This window comes from Salmo salar, chromosome 01, assembly GCF_965601325.2.
Source record: "Salmo salar chromosome 01, fSalSal1, whole genome shotgun sequence".
Lineage (NCBI taxonomy): Eukaryota > Metazoa > Chordata > Actinopteri > Salmoniformes > Salmonidae > Salmo > Salmo salar.
In genome coordinates, this window is record NC_138291.1 from 177,779,170 (window position 1) to 177,801,500 (window position 22,331).

General features: G+C 40.4%; 1 protein-coding gene across 1 annotated transcript in view; it reads left to right on the forward strand.

The window, feature by feature from the left end:
* Positions 1-22,331, forward strand: part of LOC106572043 (E3 ubiquitin-protein ligase rnf213-alpha) — a 78,575-nt gene that overhangs the window by 44,809 nt on the left and 11,435 nt on the right. Inside the window, exons 42-62 of the mRNA XM_045693885.2 lie at positions 1,084-1,204; positions 1,316-1,413; positions 1,919-2,073; positions 2,307-2,468; positions 2,550-2,652; positions 2,768-2,882; positions 6,460-6,673; positions 7,632-7,801; positions 8,249-8,371; positions 8,488-8,598; positions 8,684-8,926; positions 9,024-9,099; positions 9,397-9,431; positions 9,533-9,633; positions 13,021-13,177; positions 14,409-14,577; positions 15,953-16,041; positions 17,532-17,783; positions 18,236-18,368; positions 20,398-20,481; positions 21,628-21,808. Of these exons, the coding sequence (XP_045549841.1) occupies positions 1,084-1,204; positions 1,316-1,413; positions 1,919-2,073; positions 2,307-2,468; positions 2,550-2,652; positions 2,768-2,882; positions 6,460-6,673; positions 7,632-7,801; positions 8,249-8,371; positions 8,488-8,598; positions 8,684-8,926; positions 9,024-9,099; positions 9,397-9,431; positions 9,533-9,633; positions 13,021-13,177; positions 14,409-14,577; positions 15,953-16,041; positions 17,532-17,783; positions 18,236-18,368; positions 20,398-20,481; positions 21,628-21,808 (2,892 nt within the window). The remainder of the gene's footprint in view (positions 1-1,083; positions 1,205-1,315; positions 1,414-1,918; positions 2,074-2,306; positions 2,469-2,549; positions 2,653-2,767; positions 2,883-6,459; positions 6,674-7,631; positions 7,802-8,248; positions 8,372-8,487; positions 8,599-8,683; positions 8,927-9,023; positions 9,100-9,396; positions 9,432-9,532; positions 9,634-13,020; positions 13,178-14,408; positions 14,578-15,952; positions 16,042-17,531; positions 17,784-18,235; positions 18,369-20,397; positions 20,482-21,627; positions 21,809-22,331) is intronic.

Sequence of the window (22,331 nt, forward strand, 5' to 3'; positions counted from 1 at the left end):
TCGACTTACATAAATGACACAAACAACACATCATACCCGTTATTACACGTTACAAACAGGATGGACGGCGAGGATGACACCCCAGACCTACTATACATTTGAAATACAGTATTTATATTATTTAATATATTTGTATTTAATCCCATAGGACATTATGCTTTGCACAAACATGTAAACCTGCTTTCTATTGCATTTACACTATGGATCTAACTGTTATCTACTGTTCTATACATGAATATATAGGTAACTACTAACTACTGTTGTGTACATGAATATATAGGTAACTGTTATCTACTGTTGTATACATGAATATATAGGTAACTGTTATCTACTGTTGTATACATGAATATATAGGTAACTGTTATCTACTGTTGTATACATGAATATATAGGTAACTGTTATCTACTGTTCTATACATGAATATATAGGTAACTACTAACTACTGTTGTGTACATGAATATATAGGTAACTACTAACTACTGTTGTGTACATGAATATATAGGTAACTGTTATCTACTGTTGTGTACATGAATATATAGGTAACTGTTATCTACTGTTGTGTACATTAATATATAGGTAACTGTTATCTACTGTTCTATACATGAATATATAGGTAACTGTTATCTACTGTTCTATACATGAATATATAGGTAACTGTTATCTACTGTTGTGTACATGAATATATAGGTAACTGTTATTTACTGTTGTGTACATGAATATATAGGTAACTGTTAATTAACTACTGTTCTATACATGAATATATAGGTAACTGTTATCTACTGTTCTATACATGAATATATAGGTAACTGTTATCTACTGTTCTATACATGAATATATAGGTAACTGTTATCTACTGTTGTGTACATGAATATATAGGTAACTGTTAATTAATTACTGTTCTGTACATGAATATATAGGTAACTGTTATCTACTGTTCTATACATTAATATATAGGTAACTGTTATCTACTGTTCTATACATGAATATATAGGTAACTGTTATCTACTGATTGGTACATGGAAAAGTCACATTACAGTACATGTTGCTGCTACAACATGAGTTGTTGTTTTCTGGTCCCTGTAGGAGCAGATGGAATCGTATTTTTGTCCTGTCTCTGTTTGTGGAGCACTTGTTGCTGGGTGTCGAGAAAGTGGACAAGAGGCTAAAGCCTTTCATTTTGGCATCCGTACGACGGTTGTGCCACGTGAGATTTCATCTTATCATCCTCTCTGTTATATTTAATCTAATGTAGTGAAATTGCATAACATAAAATTGCATAATTTTTTTTTTTTTAAACTCTTTTTAATTAATGAAGGTACTGGAGAGGGATGCAGATGTTAAAATGAAGCAGGTGTTTGAGGAAGTGCTCAATATACTTAAAGCCTGCAGAGAAGAAGCAGTTGAAAACAGATGGTGGGGAAACTCATATTGATGCTGAAACGTAAACCTTAATGATTTAATCTCGTCAAATACTGCTTGATTTACCACTGACGATTCTAAATTGAATTACCATAACGCCAATTATCACTCTAATATCCGTGCAAACCACTGTTTGCTAGCGTCAGAGAAGCTTGTAAGTCAAGATTAATAAACCAATCAGATTACTTCCTGTAAATCCTGCATGTACTGTACAAGGTAGATTTAGACAGAAGTCTATGGGAGAGTGGAATGTTCTTAAGTACATCCTGTGTTGAATCAATTCAGATGATTTTCAAGATTCTCTGTCGCTAGCACACATTGGCAACACAGATATATCTTGATAACGGGTGAGTGGCTATTGGTGACATCAGCAAGGTAATTCAGAATTGAACTACCAGTTCAATCATTTTTAAATGTCACTCTTCACAACATGTACTTTCAGTTTATCCTGAAATGGAAATTTGGACAACCTTGTCTTTTCATTTCTTTTATTGTGCAGGAATGTCAAGCAGTTCAAGAAGAAGTGCAGTGCTTTCTTCATTGACCTGGTCTCTACAGTGTGCTTCAAGGACAACTCTCCGCCCTGTACGGCCATCATCCACCACCTGTTGTCCTTCCTCACAGTGGAGGCTCAGTCTAGTCCTATCATCAGAGGTACCCTCCTTCCATCTGACGGATTGTCCCAGGAAAAAACAACCCCTAAATTCTATGTGTTTTCGGATCTGAAAGAATGGGATAAGTGTAAACAATATGGCAAAAGTTCCACAAATTCCATCAGATCTTCGAACCCAGAAGGCCAATGGGGCTTTGTTTTTGGACAGGCCATTGTGTCCCTTCGGTGTTCGCAAATCTAATGTTTGTGTGTATTTTGTTTCCCTCTCGGCCAGGACATGGACAGATTCAGAGGCGCTCTCGCTTTGATCAGTCTGTGGACAACATCCAGTGGTTCATTGGATCGGTTTGGTTGTTATTCATCAAACTGCTTCACGTGCTCTTCCACCTGCTCAACTTACTCATGGTGGAGGCTCAGTCTGCCCTCAATATCAGAGGTACCCTCCTGCTGTCTGACAACTTGTATCAGCATGATATAGAAATGTGAGTTTGTTTCTTACAACCGTTTTCTTTACCAGGACCTTTTCGCAGACCAACCAAAGCAATCTCTCCCTTTGGTGTTGATGTGGACAAAAGTCCAGTGGTTTGGTCAGTAGTGCTGAAACTCCTGCTCAAGTACAGGTGAGTTACTCGTGCTGGTTGTCTACTCTTTATATCATGGGGTTAAAAGTTTATCAAGATACCCACAACAACAACAAAAATGTAATTGAATTGTTTTTGTATGTTTGTCTTGAAGCTTTGATGATGTCAAAGGCCACCTGCAGAAGCATCTGACACAAGTTGAGAAGAGTGATATCTTGGAGGAATCAAGAAAAACTGAACTTTATTCCTTATACATAAACTGCATGGAGGTATGAACACAATTTCACATTTAAATTTGCAATAGAAGTCAGCATTTATCTGATTGTGAATGTGAAGATTATTATGCACTTTTGATAAAATGTTAGAGCCATTGAATAGTACAAATGTTCCCAAGCAGTGGATTGTGGGAACTGTTTAAAAATCACTGTAAAGGGGGGCTGCACAGCAGTCTTAATTTCTATATCAAATCATTCAGGGTAACAATGAAGTTACTTAAAATAATTGTTATCAATTAAAATGAGCAAATAATAAACCACAATATAATTTTGGGGTAAATCATAATTTTTCAATCAAGCATTTTTCCTAGGATGCTTGGGCATAATTTAATTATGGCATAATACAAATCAGCTAATTATGAATTGCGTTCTGCAATTAGGAAAGTCAATAAAACAAACTACATGAAACATCTGGAGGAGCAATTCAATGTTAAAGGTGACATTTCAGATCATCTACGTTGTTTAAATACGGTAATAAATAAAAAATACAATATTTTTATTTTATATAGCGCTTTTCATTACTTTCAGAATCTCAGTCACTTTAGAAACAAAACTAATTTAGATATGTGGCAGCTCTTGGGCAATGGTATTCCACAGATTCAGATAATGCATATAAACAATATGACTATTTTAATTTATTCATATTGGTGAGGTTCCTGCGATGTTAAACACTACTTCCGTATTGGATAGATTTGAGACCAATCAGATCTGTGTCAGATCTCTGGAAATGAGGAAGTAGTTTTTACAACCACCAAGTCCAATCTCTGTGATTGGTCAGGTAATTTGCCAAGACCAGATGACGTCACCTGACCCTCTGATAAACCAAGAAGAAAATATACATCCTACTGTATGTGTTCCTATAGTCTACACTGAGTGACAAAACATTAAGAACACCTTCCTAACATTGAGTTGCACCCCTTTTTGCCCTCAGAACAGCCTCAATTCATCGGGGACATGGACTCTACAAGGTGTCGAAAGCGTTCCACAGGGATGCTGGCCCATGTTGACCCCACTGCTTCCCACAGTTGTGTCAAGTTGGCTGGATGTCCATTGGGTGGTGGACCATTCTTGATACACAGGGGAAACTGTTGAGCGTGAAAAACCCAGCAGTGTTGCAATTCTTGACATTCTCAAACCGGTGCGCCTGACACCTACTACCATACCCTGTTCAAAGGCACTTAAATATTTTATCTTGACCATTCACCCTCTGAATGACACACATACACAATCCATGTCTCAATTGTCTCCAGGCTTAAAATTCCTTCTTGAACATGTCTCCTCTCCTTTATCTACACTGATTTGAAGTGGATTTAACAAGTGACATCAGGGATCATAGCTTTCACCTGGATTTATATATGTATGTATGTATGTATGTATGTATGTATGTATGTATGTATGTATGTATGTATGTATGTATGTATGTATGTATGTATGTATGTATGTATAGTTTAATATAGTACACTATATATACATAAAGGACACCCTTTCAAACAGTCGTGGAAAAAAGTACCCAATTGTCATACTTGAGTAAAAGTAAAGATACCTTAAAAGAAAATGACTCAAGTAAAAGTGAGTAAAGTATAAAAGTATTTGGTTTTAAATGTACTTAAGTATCAAAAGTAAATGTAATTGCTAAATTGTAAACAAATTCCTTATATTAAGCAAACCAGACCGCACGATTTTCTTAATAAAAAATAAAATAAAAAAACGGATAGCCAGGGGCACACTTCAACACTCAGACATAATTTACAAAACAAAGCATTTGTGCTCAGTGAGTCTGCCGGATCAGAGGCAGTAGGGATGACCAGGGATGTTCTCTTGATAAGTGTGTGAATTAGACCATTTTCCTGTCCTGCTAAAAGCATTCAAAATGTAACAAGTACTTTTAAGGTGTCAGGGAAAATGTAAGGAGTAAAAATAACATTATTTTATTTAGGAATCTAGTGAAGTAAAAGTTGTCAAAAATATCAATAGTAAAGTACAGATACCCGAAAAACTACTTAAGTAGTACTTTAAAGTATTTTTACTTAAGTACTTTACACCACTGCTTTCAAATTAGTGGATTCGGCTATTTAAGCCACAGCTATTGCTGACAGGTGTATAAAATCGAGCACACAGCCATGCAATCTCCAGAGACAAACATTGGCTGGATTGAAACGCCGACTGCGAGCGTTTCAATTTACAGGTGTTCTTTGTTAATTTGTGGAATTTCTTTCCTTCTTAATGCGTTTGAGCCAAGCAGTTGTGTTGTGACAAGGTAGGGATGGTATATAGAAGATAGGCCTATTTGGTAAAAGACCATGTCCATATTATGGAAGAAAACTGCTCAAATAAGCAAAGAGAAATGACAGTCCATAATTATTTTAAGACATGAAGGTCAGTCAATCCTGAAAATTTAAAGAACTTTGAAAGTTTCATCAAGTACTTTCGCAAAAAGTAAAGTCAAGTAAAATGTTATTTGTCTCAAGTGCTGAACACAACAGGTTTATTTCAGGTTTTATTTCTTTCTTCACATTCCCAGTCGGTCAGAAGTTTACAGTCGTGGCCAAAAGTTTTGAGAATGACACAAATATTAATTTCCACAAAGTTCACTGCTTCAGTGTCTTTAGATATTTTTGTCAGATGTTACTATGGAATACTGAAGTATAATTACAAGCATTTCATAAGTGTCAAAGGCTTTTATTGACAATTACATGAAGTTGATGCCAAGAGTCAATATTTGCAGTGTTGACCCTTCTTTTTCAAGACCTCTCCAATCCGCCCTGGCATGCTGTCAATTAACTTCTGGGCCACATCCTGACTGATGGCAGCCCATTATTGCATAATCAATGCTTGGAGTTTGTCAGAATTTGTGGGTTTTTGTTTGTCCACCCGCCTCTTGAGGATTGACCACAAGTTCTCAATGGGATTAAGGTTTGGGGAGTTTCCTGGCCATGGACCCAAAATATCGATGTTTTGTTCCACGAGCCACTTAGCTATCACTTTTGCCTTATGGCAAGGTGCTCCATCATGCTGGAAAAGGCATTGTTCGTCACCAAATAAATCATTCTCTATACTATTATTCTGACATTTCACATTCTTAAAATAAAGTGATCCTAACTGACCTGAGACACGGAATTTTTACTAGGATTACATGTCAGGAATTGTGAAAAACTGAGTTTAAATGTATTTGGCTAAGGTGTATGTAAACTTCCGACTTCAACTGTAGGCCTTTGATTAGCTGTTCAGGAGTCTTATGGGTTGGGGGTAGAAGCTGTTAAGAAGCCTTTTGGTCCTAGACTTGGCGCTCCGGTAGCAGAGAGAACAGTCCATGACTAGGGTAGCCGGAGTCTTTTTTACAATTTTGATTCCTGTTGGGGCATTAATAGATTAATAGAAATGTATACACGAATGAGTGGAAGTCCCTTTGGATAAAAGTGTCTGTTAAATTGCATATATTAGCTGAAAATACCATACCCGTCATTGCTCAGGTTTTTTAGCTCATCGAGGGTCTTTTAGCGCATGGAATAACGTCACCCATAGTGGCATAATCTGACTTATTTTACTGATATCATCCCCATTGTTCCTCCAGGACTCCATGTATGAGAAGATGCAGTGTTGCACAACGGTGTCGCAGCAGGAGTGTCTACAGAATGACAGCGCCTTCCTGAGTGACTTCCTGCGCTCAGGCGCTGCGTCTAGACAGATGGCCACTATAGAGTGCTTCCAGCAGGTGGCCAGGTTACGCATGTGTCTGGATATGGCTGGGAATCTATTGGTAGACAAACAACGGTTGGGTGCCACAGGTACTTAATATAATTTTTTCCCAAAATGATACATGACCATAGCGATTAATAACAAATACTGTGTATATAGTAGGGTTTTTTTGTAACCGGTTATTTATTGTCTCCAGGTTTAATGTCTACACTGGTTTAATGTATTCTAGCTACATATATTACTGTCTACAGTATCATTTTATTTAAAAAAAAAAATATATATTACCTTCATTTAACTAGGCAAGTCAGTTAAGAACAAATTCTTATTTACAATGACGGCCTAGGAACAGTGGGTTAACTGCCTTGTTCAGGGGCAGAACGACAGATTTTTACATTGTCAGCTCGGGGATTCGATCCAGCAACCTTTCGGTTACTGGCCCAACGCTCTAACCGCCAACGCTCTAACCGCCAACGCTCTAACCGCCAACGCTCTAACCGCCAACGCTCTAACCGCCAACGCTCTAACCGCCAACGCTCTAACCGCCAACGCTCTAACCGCCAACGCTCTAACCGCCAACGCCCTAACCGCCAGGCTACCCTGTCGATCTGTCCCTTGATAAGCCCTTGTCTATGTGTTACTCATAGATAAAGGGGGCACACAGATAAAGTCTAAATTAACTTAAGTAGAAATTCCTAAGGTTTCCATACATTTCCAAAATGACCTGGTAATTACCTACTTATTTCTAAAATCCTTGGGAATATAGGGTTATGCAACCCTATCTAGATTAAGTTTTTAAAAAATGGTCTATACTGTAAGTGCATCTGATGCAATCACATACTCTACCCAATCTGTGTGAAATTTCACATGACAGAAGGTTTTAACAATTTAATCATGAGAGAGGGGCTGGTACTTGGTGATCTATGCAAACAGTGAGGATTTACATCATTGATCTGGTTCATATAGTATTTTCATTCAGGCATTGGGTAAAATGTGCATATATTTTCAAGTAAGTCGGCCCTTTTTTTATTACTCATTATGGTCCAACAGAGAGAGAATTCCTGACCAGCGTGGGAGAACTGTGTAAGCGCAGTGGGAATGACTGGTATCGGGTCTACCTGATCCGTAAGATCTGCAACCAGCACGGAGTGGAATATGTCCAACACTTCCTGACAGTGGCAGATATGCAGTGGCTGTTCCCACACGAGGTTCTGCAGAAGGTACTGGTTTATATTCAGGGGCGCCGTACTACTATGGCTGACCCTGTAAAAGAACACACGTCACTGCACCTCTCCAGGTGTATGTGACAATATAAACGATCCACCTATAAGAAGATAAACTTCTACCTGCTTCTACACCTGCATTGTTTGCTGTTTGGGGTTTTAGGCTGGGTTTCTGTACAGCACTTTGAGATATCAGCTGATGTAAGAAGGGCTTTATAAATACATTTGATTTGATTAACCTTGTATGTAGCCCTCTATTCATTTGATTATATAACACATTGTTCATGTGTAATTAACTGATTGAATTTCTAGAAAGCTTTTCCAGATTTTCTGTGCTTTAAATAAAGGTTAAATAAAAAATATAAATACAATTTAAAAATGGGAGGGGGGGGGGAACTCATCTCATCCACACTCATCACCCACATTAATTTCACTGTCTTTCAGAATCAAGTTGGCAGCCAGATTGACCAGTATCTTGTGTGTGGAGAGGACTACAAGACTATCCGAGATGTGGTTGCCAAAGCAATACTGGAGGGCACAATTAAGGAAATAGATCGTGCTTGTAAGGTATTGAAAGCCTCATAGAGATAGCAAATTGAAGTCAGTGATTTTACATCTCTGAATAATTTTTCTATTCTTTTTACAAGCATAAGTATGATTTATTTGGTCCGGTATGTGTGTAGGGTTCTACGTGTCCAAAAAACAAGAGGACAATGTACCTGCTTTTGGCTCTGTTCAGAGAAGTCACCTGTCTCTATAGAGAAGCCAATCCCAACCTCCACCCTAAATCTGAGGTAAGAAGAACCCACGGAGATAATACTGTAGCAAAGTTCATCTCACATACAGCATCTTTGTTTAACGTTCCGGTTTATTTCCTAGTTTTGTCAAGCACTGGTGGATTTCATCCAGGCCTCAACGGTTCTTGCAAGCCAAAATGTGAAGGAATTCGCCCTGGACCTGGTAGCCAACCGGCTGGGTCCCCTGACTGTCCAGACTGGGACCTCTGGTACCCAGTGGGTGGTGGTGGAGCTGGCCATCCACTTGTCTGCAGTGCTGCTCTGTGGGAACCAGGGCCTACTGATACCCCTCCAGCAGCTGGCTCTTCTCCCTACTAACATGCAGGTGTGCTTCCCCCGTCTGCTCCCAACAGTCTGCAGTGAACCTATTGTTCTTCAGCATAGATCACTCAATTAAATATATGTATTACTTTTAATAACAGAGAGCCTTCATACCCACCATGCCGGAGGATAAGCTTGCAGTTGTACGCCAAGCCATTAGAGGGACGACGTGGTACAGTAAGTATTGTTTCAGTCAATAAAAATGAAAAAAAACAAGTAACAGCTAAAACTAGAATGCAAAAAGTTATAATGGGTAAATGCATGTTACAAAACTCAAAAGTCCCAGAGAAACAGAGTAACAAAATGACTATGGCATTTCGGCTTGCTTCTTCAGGCATCATAGATTTTGTTATTCATTAAACCTTTTTATGCATTCTAGTTTTTTTTTGTTCCATGAACCCATGAAGAACCCCCCCCCCTTATTTTTCCTTGCCAAAAATGATCTGTCATTGTGCTCACTTCTACACCCCACAGATTGTCCGAATGGTCACCCTTGCGCCATTGGTGAGGTATGTAGAATTTAGTTGATTCCGGGTTAAGAAGTGTGGCTGTAGTTACATTTCCTTCAATCATGTCCCCCCCCTACTCTCCTCTCTAACCCCCACCTCAGTGTGGCAAGCCCATGGAGACGAGCCGTTGTGTGGACTGTGGCGCTGAGATCGGAGGGCGCAGCCACAATCCTGTCGCGGGCTTCACTACTGCTCAGATCCGGTAAGTGGGCAATTCTATACATAGATATTTATGATTTTGGGGGGGGGGGGGGGCAGATCTATCTGAAATGAAATCCATAGAAAGGTCCTTTGGAGGAAGGATGATTTTGAAATCTGTTTCCAAAATGATTGTTGAAAATGAATGAATGATATATTTTTCCTGTTGATGGCTTGGTCTTCTCAAGGTGAAGACCAAGAATGCACAATCACTTTCATTAAATGTATCCATAATGGAAAGAAAATTGCCTTTATTAATGTGTACGCTCCAAATTCAAATGATCATACGTTTTTAGATTTTTTTGAACAGCATATACTGTATGTTGGAATTAACGGAATTACATAGTGTTATTGGGACAGACATGAATGCCATTTTAAACATGACGAATCTAATAAGACCAACTACAATCCACACGTAACCAAGGCTCTCCAAAATATCGTCTCTGATTACCACCTCATTGATTCCTGACGAGTATATAATTCTAAAGAAAAAAAGTACACTTTCTACTCAAACAGGCAATCATTCTCACAAATCGATTTCGTACTATTATCTACACCTGTATTTACTTTAATCAAGAAAATATACATTTGACATGCAGTGCCTTCGTTAAGTATTCAGACCCCTTGACTTTTTCCACATTTTGTTACGTTACAGCCTTAAAATGGAATAAATGACAAAAAATCCTCAGCAATCTACACACAATACCCCATAGTGACATCACAATACCCCATAGTGACATCACAATACCCCATAGTGATGAAGCGAAAACAGGTTTTTAGATGTTTTTTTTTTTTTACATGAAATACCTTATTTACATAAGTATTCAGACTCTTTGCTATGATACTCAAAATTGAGATCAGATGTATCCTGTTTTCATTTATCATCGTTGAGATGTTTCTACAACTTGATTGGAGTCCACCTGTGGTAAATTCAAATAGACACATACTGTACATGTCTATATAAGGTCCCACAGTTGACAGTGCATGTCAGAGCAAAAACCAAGCCATGAGGTTGAAGGAATTGTCCGTAGAGCTCAGAGAGGAATGTGTTGAGGCACAGATCTGGGGAAGGGTACCAAAAAATGTCTGCAGCATTGAAGGCCCCAAGAACAGAGTGGCCTCCATCATTCTAAAATGGAAGAAGTTTGGAACCACCAAGACTCTTCCTAGAGCTGGCCGCCCGGCCAAACTGAGCAATCGGAGGAGAAGGGCCTCAGTCAGGGAGGTGACCAAGAACCCGATGGTCCCTCTGACAGAGCTCCAGAGTTCCTCTGTGGAGATGGGAGAACCTTCCAGAAGGACAACCATCTCTGCAGCACTCCACCAATCAGGCCTTTATGGTAGAGTGGCCAGACGGAAGCCACTCCTCAGTAAAAGGCACATGACAGCCTGCTTGGAGTTTGCCAAAAGGCACCTAAAGGACTCTGACCATGAGAAACAAGATTCTCTGGTCTGATGAAACCAAGATTGAACTCTTTGGCCTGAATGCCAAGCGTCACGTCTGGAGGAAAGCTGGCACCATCCCTACGGTGAAGCATGGTGGTGGCAGCATCATGCTGTGGGGATGTTTTTCAGCAGCAGGGACTGGGCGACTAGTCAGGATCGAGGAAAAGATGAACGGAGCAAAGTACAGAGATCCTTAATGAAAACCTGCTCCAGCACACTCAGGACCTCAGACTGGGGCGAAGGTTCACCTTCCATCAGGACAACGACCCTAAGCACTCAGCCAAGACAACGCAGGAGTGCCTTTATTAATGTATCCTTGAGTGACCCAGCCAGAGCCTGGACTTGAACCCGATCGAACATCTCTGGAGAGATCTGAAAATAGCTGTACAGCAACACTCCCAATTTAATCAATTTTAGAATAAGGCTGTAATGTAACAAAATGTGGAGAAGTCCAGGTGTCTGAATACTTTCCAAATGCACTGTACCTACCTCTATCACTCCAGTATTCCGGCACATTTTAAATATGGTATTAGAACTGACCCTGTATAACTTATTACTTTCTCGTGTTCTTAATTTAGTTTTTTGTGTTGTTTCTTGTTTTGTTCTAGCTTATGTTAGTTTTAGTGCTGCATTGTTGGTTTTTGAGCTTGCAAGAAAGGCATTTCACTCTACTTGAGCAAGTGACATTAAAAACATGAAACTTAAACCCCTTTTTTCTAAATGTACAACTTAAGTTAGCAATGCTGGCCTAGGGTTTCCCAAGGGACTGAAGACTACCCAACCATCCAATGATGGGATTTATAAATATTATCTGGGCTCCCAAAAGGACTGATCTGCACAATATATAAACTACTTTTGGATAGCTCATATTCTGAGCTAGCCATTAAAAAGAATGGTCTACAGATCTAATTTAATGTGAACAATCCTTTAACTGGAACAGAATTTGAAAAATATGACCTTGGCATCCCATAATCCAAACCATTAATTTATACTGTACATTTGACATTTTTTCACAGACTGTATTTTACACCAAGGAAACGTTTTACTATTAAATTGGCCCCAATTCCAAACTGTTCACTGTGTCCCCTAAATCAGGTAGGCACATTCCTTCATATGATGTTGGAGTATCCTGTAGTTAAATGCCTATGGAGCAAAGTTACAGAATACATTTTGATGTGCATGAATTGAAATATTCAATGCTTTGCATCTATTATGTTAACAATGATAACCCCTTGAATCTCTCAATCGATCAAAAAACAAGGTTTTCGGAAGGATTGCGGGCAGGTGGATGGGGACTGACGGAGGGAATGGATTGGGGTTATCTTTGTATGCATTTAATTGATTGTTTTTTTTGTACCTGTAACCACCCCTCTGAAAATAACTAAATAAAGTGTTGGTCACAACAACAAAAATATGGATTAAAGCTGGAAAATATGTGACATTTATGCACATGCAACAAAGCCAGTCTTAGTCTCATTTTAAACCTAACTGTGTGCTATGAATTATGAAAAATGTTTAGATTAAGAATACCATGCATTTACATTAATTTATGGATAATATAAAATGGTATTTTTTTTTTTTTTTTTTGAAGATATGCTGTATTTTATTCATAGCAATTGACATTATAGGGCAGGCTAATCACCATCATAACCAATCACAGTCCTCCTTTAGGATTTAGCAAGTCACCAACAGAGGAAGTTCCCTTTGGAATCTAATTTCCCATTCACGATGTTGGTGGTTCTCACAGCACACTATAAAGTTTCAAATTACACTTTTAAATGACATTCAAAAATGATTTTGGATACAGATTTCAAAGTTGTGCCGAACATCTTTCCCCCAAAGGACCACCCAAAACATCATAAATATCTATTGAATTTCCCAAGTGAGTCTTTTAATGAGTCACAGTACTGAAGAATGAAAACATTTTTTCTTGTCTTTTCATAAGGGGTGACAGTACTGAGACTGGCCACGTCCTGGGAGACCCTGGGCGGAGGGACCACCCAGACATGCAGGACACAAAGAACATGTCCTCTGTTCCTTTCAACCTGGTCCGGCTTCTCACCCACATAGCCATGCTACTAGGAGCCAGAAGTAACCGACAGGTACAACACTGCAAATCATACCAGAGGGACCTATGGATTTGTGATTTAAAGGGACAGTTCACTCATTTGTTTCCTTACCTTGAAAGCAGTCTATGGACAAGGAGAGACAGCAGATACTTTTTTCTCTCTCATTTTTGTCCATAGACTTCAAATAATCCCTGGCTTTAAGTTGATAGCCAGCAGATTTGTTTAGCTGTGATGTGACATTTTGCTTCTTACAGTACACCTGCCTTAGTGGCAGTGGCCTGTTCAGAAACCCCTAGCTCTTTCCCGTAGTCCCTACCCTATTCAGTGGACAAGGAGCTAGTCCCTACCCTATTCAGTGGATTAGGAGCTAGTCCCTACCCTATTCAGTGGATAAGGAGCTAGTCCCTACCCTATTCAGTGGATAAGGAGCAAGGAGAAAGAGCTAGTCCCTACCCTATTCAGTGGATAAGGAGCTAGTCCCTACCCTATTCAGTGGATAAGGAGCTAGTCCCTACCCTATTCAGTGGATAAGGAGCAAGGAGAAAGAGCTAGTCCCTACCCTATTCAGTGGATAAGGAGCTAGTCCCTACCCTATTCAGTGGATAAGGAGCTAGTCCCTACCCTATTCAGTGGATAAGGAGCAAGGAGAAAGAGCTAGTCCCTACCCTATTCAGTGGATAAGGAGCTAGTCCCTACCCTATTCAGTGGATAAGGAGCTAGTCCCTACCCTATTCAGTGGATAAGGAGCAAGGAGAAAGAGCTAGTCCCTACCCTATTCAGTGGATAAGGAGCTAGTCCCTACCCTATTCAGTGGACAAGGAGCTAGTCCCTACCCTATTCAGTGGATTAGGAGCTAGTCCCTACCCTATTCAGTGGACAAGGAGCTAGTCCCTACCCTATTCAGTGGATAAGGAGCTAGTCCCTACCCTATTCAGTGGATAAGGAGCAAGGAGAAAGAGCTAGTCCCTACCCTATTCAGTGGATAAGGAGCTAGTCCCTACCCTATTCAGTGGATAAGGAGCTAGTCCCTACCCTATTCAGTGGACAAGGAGCTAGTCCCTACCCTATTCAGTGGATAAGGAGCTAGTCCCTACCCTATTCAGTGGATAAGGAGCTAGTCCCTACCCTATTCAGTGGATAAGGAGCTAGTCCCTACCCTATTCAGTGGACAAGGAGCTAGTCCCTACCCTATTCAGTGGATAAGGAGCAAGGAGAAGGAGTTGGTTCCTAGTGTCTTATCTCTGTCTTTCTTTGTCTTTGATAGGCCATTGCTGCTATCATCAAGCCCAAAGTCCCTGACCCCAGTTTGTTCCTCATGGGTCACCTGCTGAAAGACATGGAACACGTGACTAGGTTTATGGGGAAGGGGAGAGACGACACAGTCAATGCCATCCACCTGATGATCAGTAGCCTACTGAAGCCTCACCGTCGTGGTAAGGCCCAGTACATTTACATTTGAGTCATTTAGCAGACGCTCTTATCCAGAGCGACTAACAGTAGTGAATGCATACATTTCATACATTTTCTTTCTCAGTACAAATACATAAGAGACGTAACGGTTTTAAGGACTTTTAGAACTAAGTTTGTTTGATCTGAACGGTCTAGTTTTAGAACGTCTCATGTCGTAGGTTGGAGTTTCCGATATTCAACATGTCAAATCTTTAGCTAAAATCTTGCGACGAGATAAATCGATTTAGCCCATCAGAGAACAGTGCGCTAAGGTTCTGTGTTCAGCCAAGCAGCGAGCTAGCCAAGCAGCGAGCTAGCCAAGCAGCGAGCTAGCCAAGCAGAGGGCTAGCCAAGCAGCGGGCTAGCCAAGCAGAGGGCTAGCCAAGCAGCGGGCTAGCCAAGCAGCGAGCTAGCCAAGCAGCGGGCTAGCCAAGCAGAGGGCTAGCCAAGCAGCGGGCTAGCCAAGCAGCGGGCTAGCCAAGCAGAGGGCTAGCCAAGCAGAGGGCTAGCTAGCTATTTTGCTGCGCATAGCTAGTTGATGTTATGGGGCTATTTTGCTTCCACTGGTCCTGGGGCCCTTGTTAAGGTCAACGGCATCATGAACTTCACCACGTAAAAATGTATATGTTTTTATTGTCATTTACACCGAATAGGTGCAGGTGAAATGTGTTGTTTTACAGGGTCAGACATCGTAGTACAGTGCCCCAGGAGAAAATTAGGGTTAAGCTCCTTGATCAAGGGGCACATTTTTCACCTTTCGGTTACTGGCCCAACGCTCGAACCGCTAGGCTACCTGCTGCCCTGCCATGACATTTTAGCCAAATCAACATTTTGCAATGGCCATCTGTCTCCGGACTTGAACCCCATTGAAAACCTGTGGTTTGAATTAAAGAGGGTAGTCCGAAAGCGCAGACGAAGAATTTCAAGGATCTGGAGAGATTCTGTATGGAGGAATGGTCTAAAATCCCTTCCAATGTGTTCTACAATTTCATAACGATTTAGAAAAAGGCTCAGTATCATTATCCTCGCATGGGGAGGGTGCTGGAGTATTGAAAACAGGGGTACCAATCATTTTTACCCTTACCCTTATTTTACCCTTATATTTTAGATTTGTTTTATTACTTGTTAAAAATATATATCTTTCTTTGAACAATTGTATTAGTATAAAATATCATTTTCCCTGCAAAAAAATTGTATAATATAGCTCAGTATTTGTAGTATTTATTTTCTACAATCTTTTCTTGCTGATATTTATTAAGGGAGGTGATATTAGGTCAAGATGTGTCCGTTGTTTCTGTTCTTGTTGTCAGTGTTTGTAACTGGAATCAGATTATGTACAGTTTAAACTTCTCTCCTCAGGGAGTGATGATAATCATCTCTCTACCAAAGAGGCCAGAAATGACTGGGAGATGACAGTCGGTAATGAAATAATCTCCCCTCAGCTGAAGGTAAAAAAACATGATACCAGAAAAACCACAGTTTACTGCCTTTTATGATAATAATTGTAGCTCTACTTTGTTTTCCATATTGATTTTAAGGTTGACAGAATTATCTAGAAGTCAGGGTTGGGCTCGAATTCAGAGTTTTGTAATTGACTCCCATTCAACTCATGAGTTGGAATTCAAATTGAAAATCGGTCACACCCCACATGATGTAGAATTAGTGAGGTTCATCACTGACATCCTGGAACTACAGAGAAATCTGGCGAAGACGTGTCGGAACGGGAATGATCTGTCCCACAGCACCAATTCCTAATAATAGAATTGCACCCCCCCCCTCCCTTTCGCCCCTCAATTTGTTGGGGCATCGACTCTTCAAGGTATCGAAAGCATTCCACAAGGATGCTGGCCCATGTTGACTCCAATGCTTCCCACAGTTGTGTGAAGTTGGCTGGATGTCCTTTGGGTGGTGGACCATTTTTGATATAAACGGGAAACTGTTGAGCGTGAAATACCCAGCAGCATTGCAGTTCTTGACACACTCAAACCGGTGCTCCTGACACCTACAACCATACCCTGTTCAAAGGTACTTAAATATTTTGTCTTGCCCATTCAATTGTCTCAAGTCTTCAAAATCCTTCTTTAACCTGTCTCCTCCCCTTCATCTACACTGATTGAAGTGGATTTAACAAGTAACATCAATAAGGGATCATAGCTTTTACCTGGATTCACCTGGTCAGTCTGTCATGGAAAGAGCAGGTGTTCTTAATGTTTTGTATAATCAGTTTATAGATCTAATTTGTTTGGCTTCTTTTTGAAGGCCTAAGGGTCAAGTTGAGGGTTAAACTAATGCACTCTGGGGAAATGTTGTATTTTCCCCACATTGAACAAAATTTAACTGGTTAATGGAATATAATAATTTAGAGTATTTGCATACAGGTTTTGTTTTCCTTGATCATTTATTTTAAGTTGGTCCTGAAAATCAATTGTTTCAACAATATTTGATATGCATGTATAAATGACGTGTTTGGTGTTTTTATGTACAATTTGTATAGACAACACCTAATATACATTTACATTTACGTCATTTAGCAGACACTCTTATCCAGAGCAACTTACAAATTGGTGCATTCAACTTATGATATCCAGTGGAACAACCACTTTACAATAGTACATCTATATCTTTTTTGGGGGGGGTGAGAAGGATTACTTTATCCTATCCCAGGTATTCCTTAAAGAGGTGGGGTTTCAGGTGTCTCCGGAAGGAATAGAACAGGCATTTGAATTTCACTGAATTCAATTATATTTCCTTTAATTAAAATTCGAATTGCAATTCTGTATCCTGTTTACTACTTCAATACAATAATTACATTTTAATTCATGAGGCATTTTCAATTGAATTCTGAATTGAGCCCAACCCTGCTAGAAGTACCTAGGAGACGGGTGTCCATTTGGAATTGTAGTTCAATTACCCCGCTGTCTCCTCCTCTCATCTCCAGGACCTGGACCGGCGGCTGCAAGAGGTCAATGCCTTTATCAGGGATGACTCAAGGTTGTCCTCCAACCCTATCATGAGGGTGTTGTCTCCGGAGCCACGGCTGTTCCTGACCTCGCTGCCCCACAACTCCCAGATCCACAGCCCAGCGGTGTGGAACTGCAGAGAGAGGGTGTCCCTGCTCAGCCTCACCCGCGTTGTGGAGCAGAATGACGGAGAAAACACCCTGCCAGTGCTCTGGAGGTTCTTGCACAAGGTAAGAGGTTTATTTCACCTTTTTATTTAAACTAGGCAAGTCAGTTAAAAACAAATTCTTATTTACAATGACGACCTACCCCGGCCAAACCCTCCTAACTCGGACGACACTGAGCCACCCTATGGGACTCCCGATCACGGCCGGGTTGTGATACAGCCCGGATCAAACCTGGGTCTGTAGTGACGCCTCTAGCACTGCGATGCAGTGCCTTAGACTGCTGCATCACTCGGGAGGCGCGGCTCTGTTATGTCATTGAGAGCAAATGAACAATGAAATAAGGAAAAGCTTGCTCAGTGATGACAGATAAAAAGCCTGCTGTGTTAAATGTGAACAGGACTCATTTGTATTATTGGCCTCTGCCTTATACGGTTTACCAGTCAGTAGTTCTATGCCTTGTGATTGATTGCAGTCTGTCAGCAGATATTTTACTGAACTCTGTGATTTGGTTTCAGGAGGCAGAGCTGCGGTTGCTGAAGTTCATCACTGACATCCTGGAACTGCAGAGAAATCTGGTGAAAACGTGTCGGAATGTGACTGATCTGTCGCACGGCACCATTTCCGAATTCCTCCAGAGACAGGAATCAGGTACTATAACACAGGTGTCAAACTCTTTCCATGGAGGACCGACCGAGTGTCTGCGGGCTTTCACTTCTCGCTTGTACTTGATCAATGAAGGTCACTGATGAGTTAGGAACTCCCCTCACCTGGTTGTCTAGCTCTTAATTGGACAACCTCACCTGGTTGTCTAGCTCTTAATTTGACAACCTCACCTGGTTGTCTAGCTCTTAATTGGACAACCTCACCTGGTTGTCTAGCTCTTAATTGGACAACCTCACCTGGTTGTCTAGCTCTTAATTGGACAACCTCACCTGGTTGTCTAGCTCTTAATTGGACAACCTCACCTGGTTGTCTAGCTCTTAATTGGACAACCTCACCTGGTTGTCTAGCTCTTAATTGGACAACCTCACCTGGTTGTCTAGCTCTTAATTGGACAACCTCACCTGGTTGTCTAGCTCTTAATTGGACAACCTCACCTGGTTGTCTAGCTCTTAATTGGACAACCTCACCTGGTTGTCTAGCTCTTAATTGGACAACCTCACCTGGTTGTCTAGCTCTTAATTGGACAACCTCACCTGGTTGTCTAGCTCTTAATTGGACAACCTCACCTGGTTGTCTAGCTCTTAATTGGACAACCTCACCTGGTTGTCTAGCTCTTAATTGGACAACCTCACCTGGTTGTCTAGCTCTTAATTGGACAACCTCACCTGGTTGTCTAGCTCTTAATTGGACAACCTCACCTGGTTGTCTAGCTCTTAATTGGACAACCTCACCTGGTTGTCTAGCTCTTAATTGGACAACCTCACCTGGTTGTCTAGCTCTTAATTGGACAACCTCACCTGGTTGTCTAGCTCTTAATTGGACAACCTCACCTGGTTGTCTAGCTCTTAATTGGACAACCTCACCTGGTTGTCTAGCTCTTAATTGGACAACCTCACCTGGTTGTCTAGCTCTTAATTGGACAACCTCACCTGGTTGTCTAGCTCTTAATTGGACAACCTCACCTGGTTGTCTAGCTCTTAATTGGACAACCTCACCTGGTTGTCTAGCTCTTAATTGGACAACCTCACCTGGTTGTCTAGCTCTTAATTGGACAACCTCACCTGGTTGTCTAGCTCTTAATTGGACAACCTCACCTGGTTGTCTAGCTCTTAATTGGACAACCTCACCTGGTTGTCTAGCTCTTAATTGGACAACCTCACCTGGTTGTCTAGCTCTTAATTGGACAACCTCACCTGGTTGTCTAGCTCTTAATTGGACAACCTCACCTGGTTGTCTAGCTCTTAATTGGACAACCTCACCTGGTTGTCTAGCTCTTAATTGGACAACCTCACCTGGTTGTCTAGCTCTTAATTGGACAACCTCACCTGGTTGTCTAGCTCTTAATTGGACAACCTCACCTGGTTGTCTAGCTCTTAATTGGACACTAATTGAAAGGAAATAACAGAAACTAACAGACTGCCCTCCAGGACTGGAATGAATGTGTTGTATCTTCTGATTGATGCCGTGTTTCCTAGTCCTTGGGACCCAAAGGGGTGCACCTTTTTGGTTTTGCCCTCACACAACCTGATTCAACTTATCAAAGGCTTGATGAGTTAAGGAGTTGAATGAGGTGTGTTAGTGCTAGGACTAAACCAAAACCACTAGGATCCAAAGGACCAGGACTGGGAAACACTGAATTAGTGACATTGAGACAAATCTTAACTTTAGATGTTTGCGAATTACTCATCTTCTTGTGCAAATATCCTATGTACATTATTTCAAAATCTACGTAAACGTTTAAGTAAGCCAGGCTTATCAACTATACTGTAAGCATCCTGTAAAACGTGTCATAAAGGAATTTGGAGGAGATTTAAGGCTTCATTCAATCCGTATCGCGGAAGATCTGCGCTACAATTTGAAGGTCATATGCAAGTTTACAGTGAATGCAGTCTCCGCGACCAGGGGAACATTGCCTTTAATTGCTAATCACGCTACTAGAGCAGATCTTCAGCACCACGGATTGAATAGAGGCCAAAGTTTGTAATTGGTTTTATCTTTGTCCATCTTTCCGCAGTTCCACTGAGAGCCTGGCATGAGAAACGGATCAACATCTTCCTGACAACATGGAATCAGCTTAGGGGCTCGCTGGCAACCAATGGTAATAGCACAGATAAAGAATCATATACCATTTGGGGTCTAATAAGTACAGATAAAGAATCACATAGCATTTGGGGTCTAATACCATTTGGGCTCAAATCTCTAGCCACTTTAATAATAAAAAATTGGATGTAATAAATGTATCACTAGTCACGTTAAACAACGCCACTTTATATCATATTTACATACCCTACATTACTCATCTCATATGTATATACTGTACTCTATACCATCTACTGCATCTTGCCTATGCCGTTCGGCCATCGCTCATCCATATATTTATATGTACATATTCTTATTCATTCATTTACACTTGTGCGTATAAGGTAGTTGTGAAATTGTTAGGTTAGATCACTTGTTAGATATTACTGCATGGTTGGAACTCGAAGTACAAGCATTTCGCAAACACTCGCATTAACATCTGCTAACCATGTGTATGTGACCAATAAAATGTGATTTGATAAGCACAGATAAGTATCATATACCATTTGGGGTCTAATAGTGATCTGGTACACCCTGTATATAGCCTTGCTACTGTTATTTTATTGTTGCTCTTTAATTATTTGTTATTTTTATATTTTATTTTCTAAAATGTTTTTTTTTTTTTACTTCAGTTTATTTTAGTAAATACTTTCTTAACACTTATTTTAAAACGTCATTGTTGGTTAAGGGCTTGTAAGTAAGCATTTCACCTGTTGTATTCGGCGCATGTGACAAATAAAATTTGATTTGATATATAATTACTCGCGCACACGCATTTTCAGTACAAATTTGTTGACGTTTTTGTCAAACAACGGCAACCTTAAAAGAAAGCATGTTGTTTTATTCCTTTTTGCTTATTTTCTGAATAACTGTAAGATGTAAATCTTGTGTCGTTCCTGGAAGCTGTTGCTGTAGTGATAACCAAAAGATACCTGTTTTTTGTTTTTAGTTCCAGTTTTATAGAGTTGTGTTGCACTCAGAGATCCTAGGGCACACTTCCTAGTGAACCCAAGCATGGGAAATATTCCCACTTCCCACTCTCCTAAATATCTCAATAATTGAATGATAACCCCTTGGCTCTGCTGCTGCTTTAATGATTTAAAGCCGAATCGTGTTCCTGTGTTCCCATAACATCAGAAACAATGCGTTTTGTTTGGCTCTGTAGGAGAGATTAAGATCCCTGTTGACTTCTGCCGGAAGGATCTGGACATGAACTCTGACTTCCGGGTCCTGTTGCCACGGCGTCAAGGCCCTGGTCTCTGCTCCACAGCCCTGGTCAGCTACCTCATCGCCCTGCAGAACGAGCTGGTCTACTGTGTGGACAAGCACCTTGGAGAGGAGACTAGGTGGATGCATGTTTACTTGAACTAATTTGGTGTAAAATAGGGGTCAGCAACATGTGATTCTTTTATATTTTTTTCTCCCAAGTTTATTGTGTTAAAAAAAAATGTTTCGTTTTTAGGTACAAAAAGACTAAAATCACCAGGATTTCAGTTAAAAATTTGTTTTAATTTAGGAAATCTGTTCCCAAGTATTCCCACAAACAAAAGAAAGGGACATGACCGTCAATGTAATCAAGGTCTGAAATTATTTTATCCAAATGCAATCTCTTATTGGGCTTAGCGGTGGTCAATTTGGAGTGCACTAATTATTATAATTATGCTCCGTTCCCCCAACCATCCGCTGCTTGCCTTACTACCCCTGATGTAGTCCTAGCACACATCCTGGCTTTATGTCAAGGCATATCTGTTTTGAAATATCCTAGTGCTTTGTTGAAATAGCCTAGTGCTTTGTTGCAATATCCTAGTGCTTTGTTGAAATAGCCTAGTGCTTTGTTGCAATATCCTAGTGCTTTGTTGAAATAGCCTA